General features: G+C 37.0%; 1 protein-coding gene across 3 annotated transcripts in view; it reads right to left on the bottom strand.

Moving 5' to 3' along the window:
* TRIM71 (tripartite motif containing 71) overlaps positions 1-17,064 on the bottom strand; it is a 39,100-nt gene that overhangs the window by 19,913 nt on the left and 2,123 nt on the right. Inside the window, exon 2 of one of the 3 annotated variants that reach the window (XM_072153553.1) lies at positions 5,555-5,620. The exons of 1 other annotated variant lie outside the window; for it this stretch is intronic. In XM_072153553.1, coding sequence (XP_072009654.1) covers positions 5,555-5,620 — 66 coding nt within the window. The remainder of the gene's footprint in view (positions 1-5,554; positions 5,621-17,064) is intronic. One more of the 3 variants, XM_072153554.1, reaches the window with a different exon arrangement.

Genomic DNA, 17,064 nt, shown 5'->3' with positions numbered 1-17,064 from the left:
AGGGCTTTATGATGAGGCCATTACAAGAAAGTGCTGCACAAAATAAACGATAAACCATTTTAAGCACACAGGTTTCCAACAAAGCCATTAATATCTTACTGTACTATATAATTCAGGGCTACTAAATACACATGACGGTTTTGATCAAAGAAAAATATAATAGTAATAAGCAAGAACACCTGACAGTGCATGACCACTTTGGATGAGACAAGTGAATCTCCAACTAACTTTGTTTTACTGGCTACAACCTCTACTCTATGAAGGTTGCGCCGTCAGCCACATACTATTGATCACCAAACCTAGACACCGGTTATATCAATAAAAAAAAAGTTGGAATTTAGCATTTTATTTTTTAATATTTCAGATTTGGTAGTGTTACAATAGTAAATAAGAACATGAAAGACAATAAAAACTTAGGCGGAAATTTATCACAAGTCTTTTAGAGCAGAACTATTCTAGTTGCCCATGGCAACCGGAGCTCATCTTTCATTTCCCCACAGATGTTTATAAAATTAAATCTGAGCTGGCTTAAATTGGAGCATGGGCAAGTAGAACAGTTTTACCTCAGAAACTTGATGATAAATCTTCCCCTTAGTATTTTTTGTTACTTAATTTTCTCAATATATAAAAATTTTAATGGAAATATAAATATATATAATATTTTTTTTTTTTTCAGCGCAAAAGGGGAAAAAAAAAAAAAAAATGACTTCATATTCTATTCCCTTAAAGCAATTATACTAACACTTAAGGAATGTGGCATCTCAATATTTATTAGTTATTAATTGAAACAAGGCCTTAAGCATTAAAGCAGTAATTAGGCAGTTCTATAAACGGAATCTGGACACCAAGATCCTTCAACACACTAATATATGGACTATGCACCCAGAGATCAACTACAGGGAAAGACTGCTTACAGTCTTCAATGAGGTGGGAAAAAAAATAAACCACTGAATTTTTCAATGAAGTGAAAAATCTGCAGAATCTCCTGCGCCGGATCACCTTGATGAGATTGATAGATATCCCTCTATTTTCAATAAGGCATTTCTTTAAGATGACTCCAGCAGCATGACCTTCACTAGCCAGGCAATGCACAAGAAAGGGGGGGGGGGGAGCAGGACCACATACCTTGCCTTTTACTAACCAAAGGAATTCCTTTATGGTCTTATAAAAGGACATTGTAATGGTATACTCGAAGTTTAAAGACACTGATCAATGCAGCATGTTAGGTGAAGGATGTGGGGGAAAGAGTAAGAGTAGTAGGTCAAACATAAGGGGGGGGGGGAGAATTAGACCAGTTAACCCTTCAGTTTCCACACAAGTAGTAAAAGTTCTTGGTACAGCAAATTAATAATAATCCTTTATATAGCGCACACAGGTTACGCAGCACTGCACAGAGTATGTCAAATTGGTCCTTGCATGTTTTTATAAAGTGATCATTTGTCACTCTCCCCTTAGACAATTGCAGCTTTACAAATGCCTTAAAGGGGATAGAAATAGCTGGAAAAGTGATCAGAAGATAAAGATCTATTTTTCAACTGTGTCCATCTACCTGTAACTCTTGTTCCGTAGCTCTCAGACAACATTTTTTTTTTTTTTTTTTTTTTTTAGGTAAAAAGGGGTGCGATTTAACAAGAGGGGAAATTTCATGCCCTATCTCAGTGGTGGCGAACCTATGGCACAGGTGCCAGAGGTGGCACTCCGAGCCTTTTTGTGGGCACCTAGGCCCACTTTAACTCAGTTTGCCAGATAGAACTCAAGGCTTCCTCCTGAGGTCCAATACATCCCAGGACGTACCAAGCTCAGCGCTATTTTAAAGCGACATCCTTGGCTGCCAGGACTACAGGAGGAGAAGGAAGGTATGGACAGAGATGGATTATCATTGGAGCTCCTGCTCTGGGTCCCCTTATTTTTCCTTTTCAGGGGACCCTGGAGGGAAGCTACAATCAATTTTCCCCATCCACTTTCTACTGTATTAAACTCAGGACGCCAATACGATCAAAACCGATGATACAGAAGGGATCAATTTGCAACATATAAGTGGGTTTTGAGTATAGTTTGGGCACTTTGTTTCCAAACGGTTCGCCGTCACTGCCCTACCTGATGGGGTTAAAAGTTTAATAGGGTAAAATCTGGTAACCGTGTCCATTTAAAGGGGAGTGCTGTTTAAAGAAAAGGCATTGTCATTCCCCATACTACTGATTTCTGAGTACACAGAAGAGGCCTTTTGTTTAGGAGCCTCATCTGTACTCTTTACAATGGAGTTGTCATTCAGATGCTGTTTACACGTTACAATCAATTTTTGCAAACAACAGGAGTGTTCTGGCAGATGAGACAGATGTCAGTCTCATCACTCAGGGCCAATTTGCAAATATCAGGGCGTTCATCACGGAATTTGATTGAAAGAAAACGATAGAAATTCCTAAAAGGTTAAAAATATCCTTAAAAAGAAATGTAACATTCTGTCTCAAAAATATAAAGTTAGAATCATTTTTAATGTAAACCTCACCATTTACCTACAGACTAATCATAAAAAACTATTTCAAAACTTAATATAAATATATTCCAAATAAGGCAAGGACTTGAACGGGTTAAGCGTAGATGCTTCATAGGCCTAGCATTATTAGGCCTATCATAAACCACACACTTACTCATAAAGTGGGATGAGAAGGTGACACACAAGGAGATTATGAGAAATCAGCAGTCTCTATTTAACTCCATCCGCTCCTCACCCCACCCCCTCTAAAGCTACTTCCAGGAATCCCAGCCATGAATCACACTCCAAAGTCTCACCAAAGCTTGGTGCCCAAGGCTCCTAAATTAAAAACAGTCAATCCTACTTCACCACCAGTTATCCGTGTACTCTAACGCGCTTATAAAAATATACACACATTTTCTAACCCAATCAGTGTGGGAAATCCAATTGTTTGTGGTGGGACCCTGAACATAAAGATATTACAGGTACAGTTTTCCTCCTATTATGAGGTCCTATAAAGCAAATAAAATTATTTTTCATAATATCTAGCTCAATAGCCACAACTATGCATAGAAAACAGAAGCGCTTACAACGAATCAAGGTAACGTAGCCTTGCTTATTCATTCTGTAGAAGTGTCCTTCCTATGTTTACATGCAGCATGCAAACAATCTTGCCCGTGACGTAAATGGCACAGCATGGGAGAAGTGATAGTCTACAAGCACGCATGAGATCAGGGCCCAGTACAAGCTGTACAATAACAGCTATATGACTGCTCATCTGAGTTGAAGAGCAAAATGACAATTTCAAGGTCCAAGTTAAATTATCAATACTTCATAACTATAAAAAAACAAAAAAAAACAAACCTGCACTGCATTAGTCTTTCATTGACAACCACATAAATCAAACAATGAAGTAATAATCAGTGGGATATATTTTTTTTTTAAAACCCTCATTACACATTTTTAGCATTCGATACTTTTTAGGCACATGCATTTATAAAAGCAACGATTTCCGACAATAGGCCTATGTAAATGCATTAATCACCCATCAAATGGTTGATTATAAAGGTTGCAGTCGGACAAAGTTGGATTTACATTGGTTATCGGACATTCAATGAAATTTATTTGAGATTAAGGTCTACACAAACGGAATTTATTAACAAACTGTTGCAGTATATTGTGAGTATACAGCACCAATATTACAGCCTCCAGCAGGCTATAGTAAAGAGTAGGCCTCTATGAGAACGTCATGGCAACCAATCAACAACTCCTGAAGATGTTGTTGGGGTTGCCGATTGCTAGCAATATGGCCGGGCAAGTGTGAAGCTGACATTTATGTGAAATTATCAGCATTGACTATGCCAACTAAAATATTAACTGCCAGGACCAGTGGGAGAAGTAAGCTGCAGATGTCCCCTGTGTAATACAGCAGATTCCTGCCCTGTATGGAGAGGTATAGGTCCGTGAACCTTCTTGGTACAGCCGTAACATCTTTAGGACGTACATGTACCATTTTAAAAAGTTACAGCCATAATCATTCATCAGGGTCTCCAAGGGTATGTTAGACTGTAAAGTTGTTTACAAGAATCACAAAAATGTTGACCAAAACCTTATTCAACCGCCAGCCATCTCAAATGTAGCCTTAGGTCCAGGGTACCAGACCAAGACCTCAGAAGTGCATATTGGCTTGGTAATGTTTTTACGGTCCAAAACACAACACAGCAGCTGGGGCCACTGCAGAGGTACGGGCATGTAACCATTGGTTATTTTTCTATATTTTTATTCCAACCATTTTCACATTGTATACACACAGACACAGGCATAAACTCATCCCCCCATCTGTGGCAACTTGTAGGACTTTACTGAGAAGACATTATCAATTTTATATTCTGTACCTCAATTATTCGGAAATAAGTAAAAGCAAAAACAATTCATGCCAGCAAATGAGGGGTTAAATAACCTACAAAGCATTAATGCCGTGTATATGAAGCAGGAGGGGTACAAGAGGAGGTCAAAAAGGGGCCATAACATTAAGCTACACGTTTTTAATTGAATCAATATTTTAGGTCAGAGGGAGGAAAACATACTTAATTTTAAAAGGGGAAATAGCTGCCATTTTTGCTCCTTTGTAAAGCCACCCCTTATGTTCTTTGTTAGAACAAGAATTGCTATGTTGGAAAAGCCTCAGTAAAGAATTCATGGATCTGGGACAAACCTGAATGGAAAGTATATGATAACATATGTATAGATGTCGTTCAAATGTTTAAAGGTTCACACAAAACCTATAACATTATATTTTAGCAGATTGAGCAAAATATGCAAATGTAACAAAACGGCATCTTAGAGGCTACTGCAAAAGTCTCTACATCTATGGCTAGAGTCAACCATCTTAATAGTTCACAGCAAAAGCGCCATCAGGAACATCTGGCTGTACCTTACCTCCCAGGAGAACACAGAGCAGATATGTCAAAATTTCCCCAAATGGACATACAAATGACCACATCTTGGCTGCACATTTCATAAATATTAGATACTTTGCCATTTTTGACAAAAATAGTGGGTCTGATGCATGAAAGCCACTGTTAGCGAAAAATATTGGACCTTACCACCATTTGAACATACTATGTTAGCTTTAAAATGGGCCATTTTTCAGCCAGGGAGGTGCCGACTACGGTCGTGTAAATAAATTATGAAAAAAAATCTGCCCCAAAGATCACCAATTCTCATGTCACTATTTTCAGTTTGAAGACCTGCCTAAAACATTAATGTACATCAAAATTATTGAATCTATCATTTAATTTATGAACTTGACACACTTCAGAACCAAAATGAATTAATTTTCAGGTGCATCTAGACTTCTGCTGGATCTATAATTATGTGTGTAATATGTCCTTGAACAATGGATTCAGACAAAGGTGGTTAAAAATGCAGAAATATACATAAATTCATTACACTAAGCTAATAATAAAGTTATGTTTAAAAAGTGTCATAATACATAGAAATTCTAGAACATTTCACTTTACTTGGCAGATTTTAAATTTTGGGAAGAAAAGGTAACAGAAAAAGATTTTAAAAAATTACCCAATTCTTAATCCTCACCAGATCCGCCAGGGTATACACTGTCTTGCGCATTCCATATTTGTCAATCTGTTAAAGAGGGACCCCCACCAAAAAGAGAAGAACATGCGTCAGAGATGTTGAAATATTATACTCTACCTAGCAAGACATAAAAAGCATTATCCATGTGGGTAAAATTTCTACCAAAATACGAGCTTTAAAAACAAACTTTTTTTTAAACATTTAAATTTCTTAAGCCAACCCATGTAACCGCAGGAGAGGTTTTCGCAGGTCTATTCCCAGCTTCTACATGAACAATTTCAACCATGTTAAATGTTCTGCCAATACTAGATCTTTAAAAATAACCCAAGTAAATGGCAAACCACACATTAACTTGTTAAGTATCACACCACGTTCTTATTTAACGGGAATTAGCTACAATATAATATATAATAGTTATCTACCTCTATACATAAGAAGCTAATCAGACCAGTAATATTTGTAATAATAGTTTCCTGCTGCCTATGTACAGCTATAGCCTATTAAATGAAAGTAAACAGTCAAAAGTTACAAACTTACTGCCAACCAGTCAGCTCATCGGCCAACTAAAGCTCTGGACCCCAGGGAACCCAAAATCAAAAAGAGGCCCATCATAACGAAATTTTTTTTGCATTTAAAATTTTCTATATGGTCACCAAACTGAAAATTATTTTCAAGATATAAATCCCTATAAATCTTGTGATTTGTAGTTTGCACCTTGCACACAGTTCACACACAGGGCTGTGGAGTAAATGGAGTGTTTAGAGATATTTTAGGGGAGGGTCTCCAAACCCCTCTGTATAGTGAATTCCAAATTGGTGATGGATCAGTTAGTCCAATACTGGGATGAGAGCTATATTACAAGACTCTAGTATCTTGTTAGGTACTATGCTCGTTTGCGATTGGCTAATCCTAAATTTGGTCATGTTTATGTCTATGCGCAGAAAGGAACATATGATAGACAACACACGTTATATGCTCCAGTCTTCCTCAGCGTATGGAGGAGGAACACAATGTACTCTCTTCAAGGCCACGATGGAGAAGTTGTCTTTGAGGTCATAGTACGCAGACACCATCCTACATAACTCTGTTTCATATTCTGAAGCTATGTCAATAACAAAAATGTTAACCTTCTTGGATAACTTCAAACAGAAAATATATGGTAATGTCCATAACACAAGTCAAGCGAAATATGTCCATATACCATCTATGAAATCAATGAACATACGGCCTAGAACATTTGTATGAATGAGGGCTAGGAGCAAGGTTGTATCCACTTATGCAGTGAATGTTCTGCCACTACCACACTTGTCAGAGTGGTGTCATATTTGGTTAAAGTAGCTCTGCAGGTAGCACCAATAAAAAAAAACCTTGATAGAACCAGTCTTCATTATAACCAAGCGGGGTCCTTTGGTGACACAACCAGAAACCAGTAGTGACCAAATCTACTGCTACTCCCCGAGTAAGCTATTGTTTATGGCGATCCGTGTAGGGACGCGTTGACGCCCTCAACCACCTATGCAAGTTTAATAATACTTTGTTTGGTTAACCCTTGCCATTATGTAGGTTGATATATTCAAATTTCTCTTAAGCAAGATCAACTCAGGGTGCTTTGAATGCATTTCATTATTTTAGTTATGCGAGCATGTATTGGACCTTTATATAGTCACATGGATTTTGTATGAACTTTGTGTTATATACCCCTTTTGGAGGACAATTTAGGAATATTTGAATGCATTACGCCCACATAGATAGCTAAAGTACAATTTCACATACGTGGCACCGTACCACAGCGCACACAGGAAAAAGTCTTCCCTTGTGTATGACCGCGCACCGCCGTATACTCGCCAGGCTACGGCCAGGTGAGCATGCGTTTGTGTGAATGTAGCCCGAGATACACGTCCCATAATCTCTAGTGTGTAGGTGGTTGGTGGGCTGTAGCCTCACCTCATTGTGTTATTTGCCAATTTTAAACATCTTAAACTTTCTTTTATTGATTTTAGCTCCTGTAGCGTTTGACTCGATCTGTTCAATAAAGCATTTGTACTCTACATCTAGTGTTTACTCATGGTGTGCTTGGGTTCTTTTCTTTCCTCTTTTTGCAAGTCTAGTGTTATATCCTGGCTGCACCCTATATGTAATTCATTGAATGGTTCCTGCCATCTTGTGGCTGTCTAAAATCTAGTGTAGATTTTAAAATTCAGTGAACCAATATATGGCACTCAACAAACTTCAGGAATTATCAATATATAGAGACATATGCAAGCAAGGCAACATCCTGCCTTGTGACATGGTGACTGCAGTGTTGCATTTGGCTGTAAACACATTATGACCATTTACAATATTTTCTGCAAACTAATGAGCCCGAGTTCTCAGCCATATAACATGGCAAATAATGAGAAAACCTGCAGAGCGGAACCCTGAGGAAGGGTTTGGCTATCCAATTAATTCTACAAACAGGGGAGGCACTGTAAAAACAAGATAAGAGTTTAATTGGATTCTCCTCTTACATTTCAAAGCTCCCATCTAGACAAAGATTCCCACCCATGCGACTTGAAGCAATCTCTGCTAATTAAATTAAAACAAAAGGCTCTGCTGCCATTGTCGCATATTTACATATACTAAACAACACTCAGTATTTGGCTGCGTTCAGGATCAAATACTTGACATTAAAAGCATTGGGCTCAATGTAATCCTGTGTGTGTGCCTATCCTGTCCAGTCATCCTTAAATGTGGACTAGCCAACATTTACATACAAACCCAACACACATCTATACACAGATTATTACAAACACCCTAGAGCTTGACCAGTTATCAAGTTGTTCAGCTGTAAAGTCAATGGGGAAAGAGTCTCAAAGTAAGATAGATAAATCTGGTGCAGCAAAGGACTACCCTATATGCTCGAGTATAAGCCAAGACCCCTAATTTTACCACCAAAAACTGGGAAGACCTGTTGACTCGAGTACAAGCCGAGGGTGGGAAATGCATTGATCACAGCCCCGGTAGTATACAGCGTGCCCAGCACTATAAAAAAAAAAAAAAAAAAAAAGAGATATACTCCCCCTCCGGCAGCCCCGATGCGTAGTGCTGCTCCCACGATGTAAGCACAGGTCCTCTTCTGGCTTCCATGGCGGCGTCCTGCAGGATGTTACCGAAGAACGCAGCACTACGCATAGGGGCTGCCGGAGGGCGAGTGTGATAGATAGATAGATATATATCTATCTATGTGCTCTATTGACTCGTGTATAAAATACATACCGTATTTTTCGGACTATAAGGCACACCATCGATAAATGCCTGCTAAAACATCTAGGTTCATATATAAGGCACACCTGATTATAAGGATGAATAACCTGCAGGTGGCAGATCTGTGCACAGTTCAAGGCAGCTGTTGTCTGTAAGTACGCTTCATATATAAGGTGCACCTTTGATTTCTGAGAAAAATCGGGTAAATACATTCTGAAACCTTTGATAAGTGTGGTGCAGGGTATTGGTGCAAATTATTAAAGAACTCTGTTGAAAACCGGTTAATCTGACAGTCACACTATATAAAAGGATTTTGAATTTCATAGTGAAAAAAAAAAATGCAAGAAGCGAGACTTCATATGAAGGAGTATGGCTGTAACTGGAGAAGCACAGGTTGCAAGAGCATGCACTAGAAACATGCCAATGCCTCAAAATTTTGTAGCAAAATTTTGTGTACAACATTACAAAATGCCCACTTTCTTCTAAAAACAGTCTACATGTTGTGAAGGGTTTTGCAGCAGAGTCCCATTAGCTTCATTTGAGCGATGCTATAATACCAGATAGAACTAATGGGCAGGAAAAGAATCCAGTCCCATCATTTACAGGATGGAAACCCAAATTCTCACAGATAAGGATGTTTTCTATACTATAAGAAGTGGCCATCCCAGAGGTAGAACCAGCATCTATTCTGTATTTGTGCAGTTGATACACCATAGAACAGGGATCCCCAAACTGCGGCTTTTTGAGGTCTGGCAGGGGCCTCCATCCAGACAGGAAGCTCCTGCCCGTCACTGTATAGTGTTGAGGCAATCACTGCAGGTGGAGCGATGTGGCCTGAAGACAACCACGGCGCACATCGCCCTTCGAGCATGGATGCGCGTCCGCGTGATGCCGTTTTTTTTTTTAAACAGCAGTAAAAAGATTGTGGAGGGTCAGCATGGGAAATAATTATGAGGGGTAGTAGAGTAATTAGTGGGGGGGGGGCAGGGTACAAATTTATCTCACAGTGAAGTATTTTCTTTAACTCTACAAACCAAGTTGTTCAGCCGAAATCTTAAGTCTGTGGTTTACTAAGATTAGTGCATTAGTATCATAGTTGCTGCAAGGCTGATGCCAATTGTCCCCAATAGGGCAGTCAAAATAACTCCCTGGATCACCAGAAACTTAACAAAAAGTTTTATTCCCATACTATGTGAATACATGGCCTTTACAGAAATTTCCATCTGCTTCTTTCCTCTATATGGGGTTGGCAGCATACATATGGATTTTTCTAAAGCATGGAACAACAAATGGAAACAATGGAACAAGTACTATTTTTTTCTGATAAATTTGCCACATTTGAAACCAACCTCTGTTGGCCAAATGTGGACGTACACATTAGAGGTATTAGATATTTGTAGAACAATAAGTGAATAATTTTGCACACAAGGCAATACAGATTTTAGTTCCTATTGCCTGTCCAAATCACTTAAACTGGCCATGTGTTTTCAATGACACTGCTTTTCATCAAGTTTAGCCAAATGTGTGGCCACCTTAAGAGCTTCATATTTCAGCTGTATAAAAAGTTGAGCTGCAGATGTTGCAGATTTCTAGGTGTATTGGTTACCTAGTTTTCTTATTGAATTTTTTTGTTGCCACTACACAGGCAAACATGCCGCTATCTAAGGAGAGACATTTAAAAAAGGTATGTGACACACACCCCAGGAATTTTCACAACTGCCCTGGTCCTCAAGAGGTTAAAATCTTCACATCTTTGAAGTCCTGTTTAATTACCCCAAGGAAATAGAACCCTGAAGGAATTTATTGACTCTAGGACAATGGAGTTTGAGCTCATTACTCTAAATGCAGAGACACTAGTCAGGGAATGTTTGGAAAACAGACACACTGGTGCCGACTATCACAACAAGGACAAATTTTCCTGGATTTTAAAGGCCTTTAAAGGAGGTACCACAACCAAGGATTTTGGCCTCTGAAAAGAGGGGGGCGGGGGGGGGGGGGGATTCAGATAAAAAGGTAAATGGTCTAAACATTTCCAAAAAAAATCAAAGATTAAAATAAATATATATACCAACAATGAGCAAAAGCTACATAGAGTCTAAATAGTCCCACTTTATTTGCGTACATTTACTTCTACATGCCCAAACCTTATGGACAGATTTACAAACCTCCTCCGCACTGTAAAATGTGATGCTTGATATAAAATATTGACCACTACTGTATAGCTGTAAAAAATAAACTTATTTTTTTCTTTAAACCTGGACAACCCCTTTAATTAACTGCTTAAGGCATACATATCCATAAGACCATAAGTGTGTACAGACTATAATACTACTAATAGTTTGGAACACTATAATCTAAAAGAAATTTTATCATATAACAATTTGAAGGTTGAGTCAAAAGACCTATATATGCAGATCTAACTAGACATAAATGATAACTACATCCACATTTTTGAGACAAAAGATGGTGTTTTATCAATTATGTCCTATGGTATTTATGAGCAAACACCCCCAACAAGAAAGTCTGTCTGAAGAGATGCAAAATAAAGATGTTGAATGATCAGATCCTTAACCACTCAACATCAAAAATCAGAGTCGTAACTACATGACTGACACTGGAATCTGAATACATTATTCCTCAACCACAACACAGTGAAAAGTGAATGACAGAGCCCAAGTCTGAGAAACGCGACACTGACTCATTACCACATGTCTGGTTTAATATTCTAGTTTTTTTGATGTACACATTTTACTGCAGTCTGAAATAATCTGTAGACAGAATTGCCAGTAACTCAGATGGGGAAAAACCTCCTCCCCAACTCAATTCTTTTACTCCTTATCACACAACAAGTGAGATATTTAAGATTCTTATCTCACAGCTCTGACTACTTTAGAGGGTTGTTGAAAACCAAAAATCACAAAATAAATATATATATATATATATATATATATATATATATATATATATATATATATATATAAAGCTAGTCGCAATTTTAGATCAAAAGTATTTTATTGATCACTTACAAAAAATGCATACCATACAAATAGGTTAAAAGAGTAATTTCCAAATAAACCAAACTATGTGGAAACAATCATGGTTCAGATGGGGGAAATAATAGTGGTGCTTACAGGTGTAGTTACCCAAAACACTATTCCCATCACATGCCATATATTGTCATTCTATTTTAGTAAAGTACAGGCCTCGGTACACCTAATCACGACACATACATGAGGGAAATCAAATGCCTAGGTCTCCCCATATCACCTACCCATAATTTCACCACACAGCTCCGGTACCCCAATGCACATTTTTCACACAGCTTTTTCAAGAGGATCCTTGAAAAACTAATAGCACAACTATTATCTCGCCCATCTGAACCAGGATTGTTTCCACATAGTTTGGAAATTACTCTTTTAACCTATGTATATGTTATGAATGTTATAAGTGATCACAATTTTTTTTTATTGATCTAAAGATGTGGTTAGCTGTGTGGATGATACGAGTCTTAATACTTTAGAATTCGCAATAAAGGTGACCATAGACCTAGGACTACAGTTGATGGGATGATTTAATCCATTACAAACGTATAACTATCAATCATCAAATGTGTATTGTCAGCTTACATGGCGTAATGGCCCAAGTCTTAGTATAGGCATGGACCCAGCACATGTATTTGTTATGTTTGTGCCCCACAATTGTGTCGCCCTTGCTTTTGGTCCGACTTTTTTAAACTGTGCATTTAAAAAGGGCTTGGAAGTGTGTGTTCCTAGTTTAAGTACACATCCCAACAGCATGAACACGAAGGGGAAAAAAAAAATATATATATCAAGCACATAAATAATCTGACGCAACTTGCAAAAAGAAAGTGTAAACTAGGCACATTGCAATCGTTTTTATATATCTGGCCCAATATGTTGCATAGATCTCACGAGACAGAAAGATCATTGCATCATCGATCCTAAAAATACAATATGTAGGTGGTGCATCTTGTGTGCAGCTTACATTTAGAACTATAGTCATTTAGGCAAGAACCCAGGGATGACCAAAATGACAACCAATGGTGGCCAATACAACATAAATTGAAAGGCTGTACAAATTTTTATTAAGTTATGGGCACAAACTTAAAACCTGGTATCAGACAGACTTACATAATGGAAGAACAAACAGTTACCATTATATACAGTCTTTACTCAATATTTCTAACAAGCAATCCACAGGTGACAAAACCACTATATAACCAACATTTTGCACATTTATGCTGGTTAAGCAGGCAGAAAATCTTAAACAAAATTAGAGCAAACAACAAGCATTTCTATCTTCAATAAATCTTAAAATTAATCACATTTGTTGATTGGTACTAAAGTTGTGATTTTTTATTGGAGCTGAATTGAGATATTTTGTGCAAATCCAGATGTGATACATAGATTTACGAAAAGCAACTTTTCAAGAACTTGTAAAAATCTAGGTGGGAACCCACTCTTGATACAGGGAAAACTTTAGACCTGGTTGCAACTTTTAATTCAAAAAGATGTAAACTTACTCAAGAAATTTACCAAAACTAAATTTACCAAGCTGTTAAAGCCACTATAAAATTAAACTGGAGAAGGACTCCTGCTGAATTATAAATACATGCAGTCCAGGGTTACGTACCAGATAGGTTTGTTCTTAAGTTGAATTTGTATGCAAGTTGGAACTACATATTTTATAATTGTAGCCCAAGCAAAAATTTTTTTGGTCTGAGACAATTGGATTTTAAAAATGTTGGATTCTTATAATAACCAGCATTAACAATAAAGCTTAATTGCAGACACCTTAGATAACTGTTAAAGTTGTTTATTGTAGCCTAGGGCTAAAGTACAGCAAATTACCAACATCCAGAGGACCTAGGGGTCATCTGTAAGTTGGGTGTTCTTAAATAGGGGACACCCTGTACTAGATGCTTCTTCAGCCAAAACTTGACTATCATTAACTGAACACAAAATACCCTTAAGTAGGTGGATGCTGGCATGAGTTGTTCATTCAACTGTCCTCACCTTCACCCTGGTACCAAGTGTAGGCCTGTTATGCAAGGACACTTGCTGCCATTTTTATTCCAAATATACATTTACCATGTGTAGATGTGTACATTGCCTAGTGCCATAGCTTGTCACAGGTCTACACAGAGATTGTGAAGGATACGTTTTTAACAATTCATTCAGTAATGTTTATTTTATTCCTCATATACAATGTACTTTAATAACTAATGAATTGTGGGCGACAAGGAAACAAAGATTTCAGACATTTATTATTCATCCCTTCATTTTTTTGTAATTTTGCAATACCAACACAGATTTGGTGACATGTTCCGACACAAATAAATTTTCCAGTATTAAAACTTTGTGGGGTTCTCCTCTTCAACAACCAAGTAGGTCATTGTTTCCATTTTCCAATTGGCCCATAAAAGACAGAAACCGAAATCTGACTGTTCTTTACGAGGCACACGTTCATGCATTCCCTGGAGCTTGGTTTTGCTAAATCTCCAATTATTATATTTCCCCAATTGAAAAGCTGAGTATTTAATACATTGAAATTTACTACTACTAGGATAAGACTTGTTAAATCCATTTCCAGTGTTATGGATGGTCTTAAGCAGAGGATTTCTATAAGGCAGCAAATTATATATCGTAAAATAAGCTTCTGTAAAATAAAGTATAGTAAAAACTTAAAAATCTAGTAGAAAAAAAGGAATCTTTCAGACTCATCAGTAAATGGTTATAAAAAAACAAAAACAAAGAGGTTTTAATTGAATGTCATTTTGATTTTTCTTTGATTTCAGTAGAATTAAATGTTTAATAAGTCAGACCAAATAGTGGTATAGGATTTACAGAGAAACTCATCTCCTAATTATGATTTTTACTAACTGGAAACCTTTACAACATACATAACATGTAGACAAAATACAGACTAAACGAATACCAGACATCAGGACATAACAATGCACATTCCTCCTAAAAAAAAAAAAGATAACAGTACGTCATTCAGAAATGTTAGACAGATATACCTATTCATACACGAGTCCTGTCCTACAATTTTTAATCTTTAACTTCATTATTTTTGTGCAATTTTCAGAAGAAAAAGACCAAGAGCATTTCTGATACACTTTAGTCAGACATTTCTATTAGAATTAAGCCAGAAACATGATGTGAATATAGTTTCTACCCAACGCATGTTTTTGGATTGATCAAGTGTCAAGCTATAAAGGTCTTGTTCTTGTTATCCTCGTAGTTGGCTCATATTAACAACAAAAACCTTGTGAAAATGAAAATTCATGTAAAAAATTACATTACAAAATGTTTCCACGTTGTAAGACATCAGCTTCCGGGTAATTGTGTTTGCCCTCTACTTTCACAGCTCTTCAATGACTGGTAGCAAAGTTATTATACATTTTTATACTTACAACATTTAAACATTGTAAGTTATAATACACTTATTAACTACTTTTAGAGGAGATTGTCTATTTACAACTTTCTTAGATGGTGTGTGCATAACAATAATTTCCTTGCTTTTTAATATGAGAAGAAGTTCTACAACCGATTCAGCTTTCAGGCAGGGAATTAACTGCACAAAAACAGAGCGAGGGAACATTATACAAGTAGTACAAAAATTCCATCCTGAACGAAAACTTTCATGACTACAAGTGGAATTCCATTTTAGAGAGTCACAGTATCTGGGCAGAAATGCTGAAGGGCAGAGGGGTAATAAATGCCTACAAGTTTCAGACTTGCCGATTATAAACTGGTTTGACAAGCAAAGTGGACACAGTGACTACTAGGAGGATCTCTACATAATCCACCTTTGATTATAACCCGAGCAAAACACCAATTCTACAGAAAACTCAAATCATCCCATGGAGTCTGGTTACATCTCTTATTTAGAAAAAATAAATAAATAAATAGAAACGGGGTATGCACCTCACAAATTATCTACGAACTTATACATTGGCCATGATGAGAGAAGTCACACAAACTGGCAGGGGAAAAAAAGAAAAAAAGTCACCCTAGCCATGTCCATAAGAACTCCTCCCATCACAACGTGTCTTGGAGAATCAATCAGGATTATACTAAGAAATATTTCTTGATATGACTTCCAAAAATTGTGGAAATTCTATTCACAGAATGTCTAATATTCTGATATACAGCTACTATTCTTAGATTATAGAGTCACTTGCATGCAGCTTGTAGGTTCTCTTTGTATGTTACTCTGTAGATCCTCAGACTTCCATATAGACAGGTCTCCTATGAAATTGTAGGGGCACATGGCAATCTACTTGCAGCTTTGAAGACTATATGTATGAGTCATAAGCAACAGGAAATATATTCTCCACTATTTACACACATACACAAGCAAATGTTTTATCTTACACATAAAGCAGTTCTAAATATACCACTTGTATGAATGGGGTCAGAGATATGGGGAGATCTATACAAAGCTTTCAGAGATTACACCTCAATCAATGCATCTTACATAAAGGGCTCTGGTGACATACAACACATCTCATCACTTATGAGGATCATCTGCTTTTCTACATTGCTAACAAAACTGTCCTTTGTACAACTGAGAAAGTCTGAATTGTTAGAATGTAAACAACGTGTAAAAATAGTTTACTGCATATAAGATTATGTCATGTGCATCCGTCACTTCCAATACTCTTGTAGGAAGTGACATAATGTTTTTGTAATTGGGACAGAATCCATATAATGAGTGGTATAGAGATGCCATGTAAGGGGCAGTGATCAACACACTACTACGTTTTGTACCACTAACCTGTTCTAGAGATTTGCACTTATTTTACTATAGGATGAAAAGATATTAATGTAAAAAGTAGTGTCCCAATTTCTTCACCTCTAAAGGTTTACATAAAGATATATTCAAAAAAACCAAACAAACAAAAACACACACCTAATACGCAAAAACGATCAAAATGTTTAGCATTAAGGGCACAAAATACTTTAGTAACATTAAATGGTAATGTGACCATTACACAACTTTTCGTTGTGGTTATGGGAATAAACATTTTTTTTTACAATCACTAATATATATTGCATTTTGTTACAGCAATGACCATTAACCATTCGTAAACCACATATATTGAAAGAGCACTATAACACAACACAAAGCTAACCTGCCAAATACACGAGAATAAAAGACGTAGTATTATAAGACTGAACAAGATACATCATCTGTAATACTGAAAACACAACCTACCA

The sequence above is a fragment of the Engystomops pustulosus genome, chromosome 5 (genome assembly GCF_040894005.1).
Source record: "Engystomops pustulosus chromosome 5, aEngPut4.maternal, whole genome shotgun sequence".
In the NCBI taxonomy this organism is placed as follows: Eukaryota; Metazoa; Chordata; class Amphibia; order Anura; family Leptodactylidae; genus Engystomops; species Engystomops pustulosus.
Note: the sequence above shows the minus strand (reverse complement) of the source record. Positions and strands in the feature narration are given on the sequence as shown.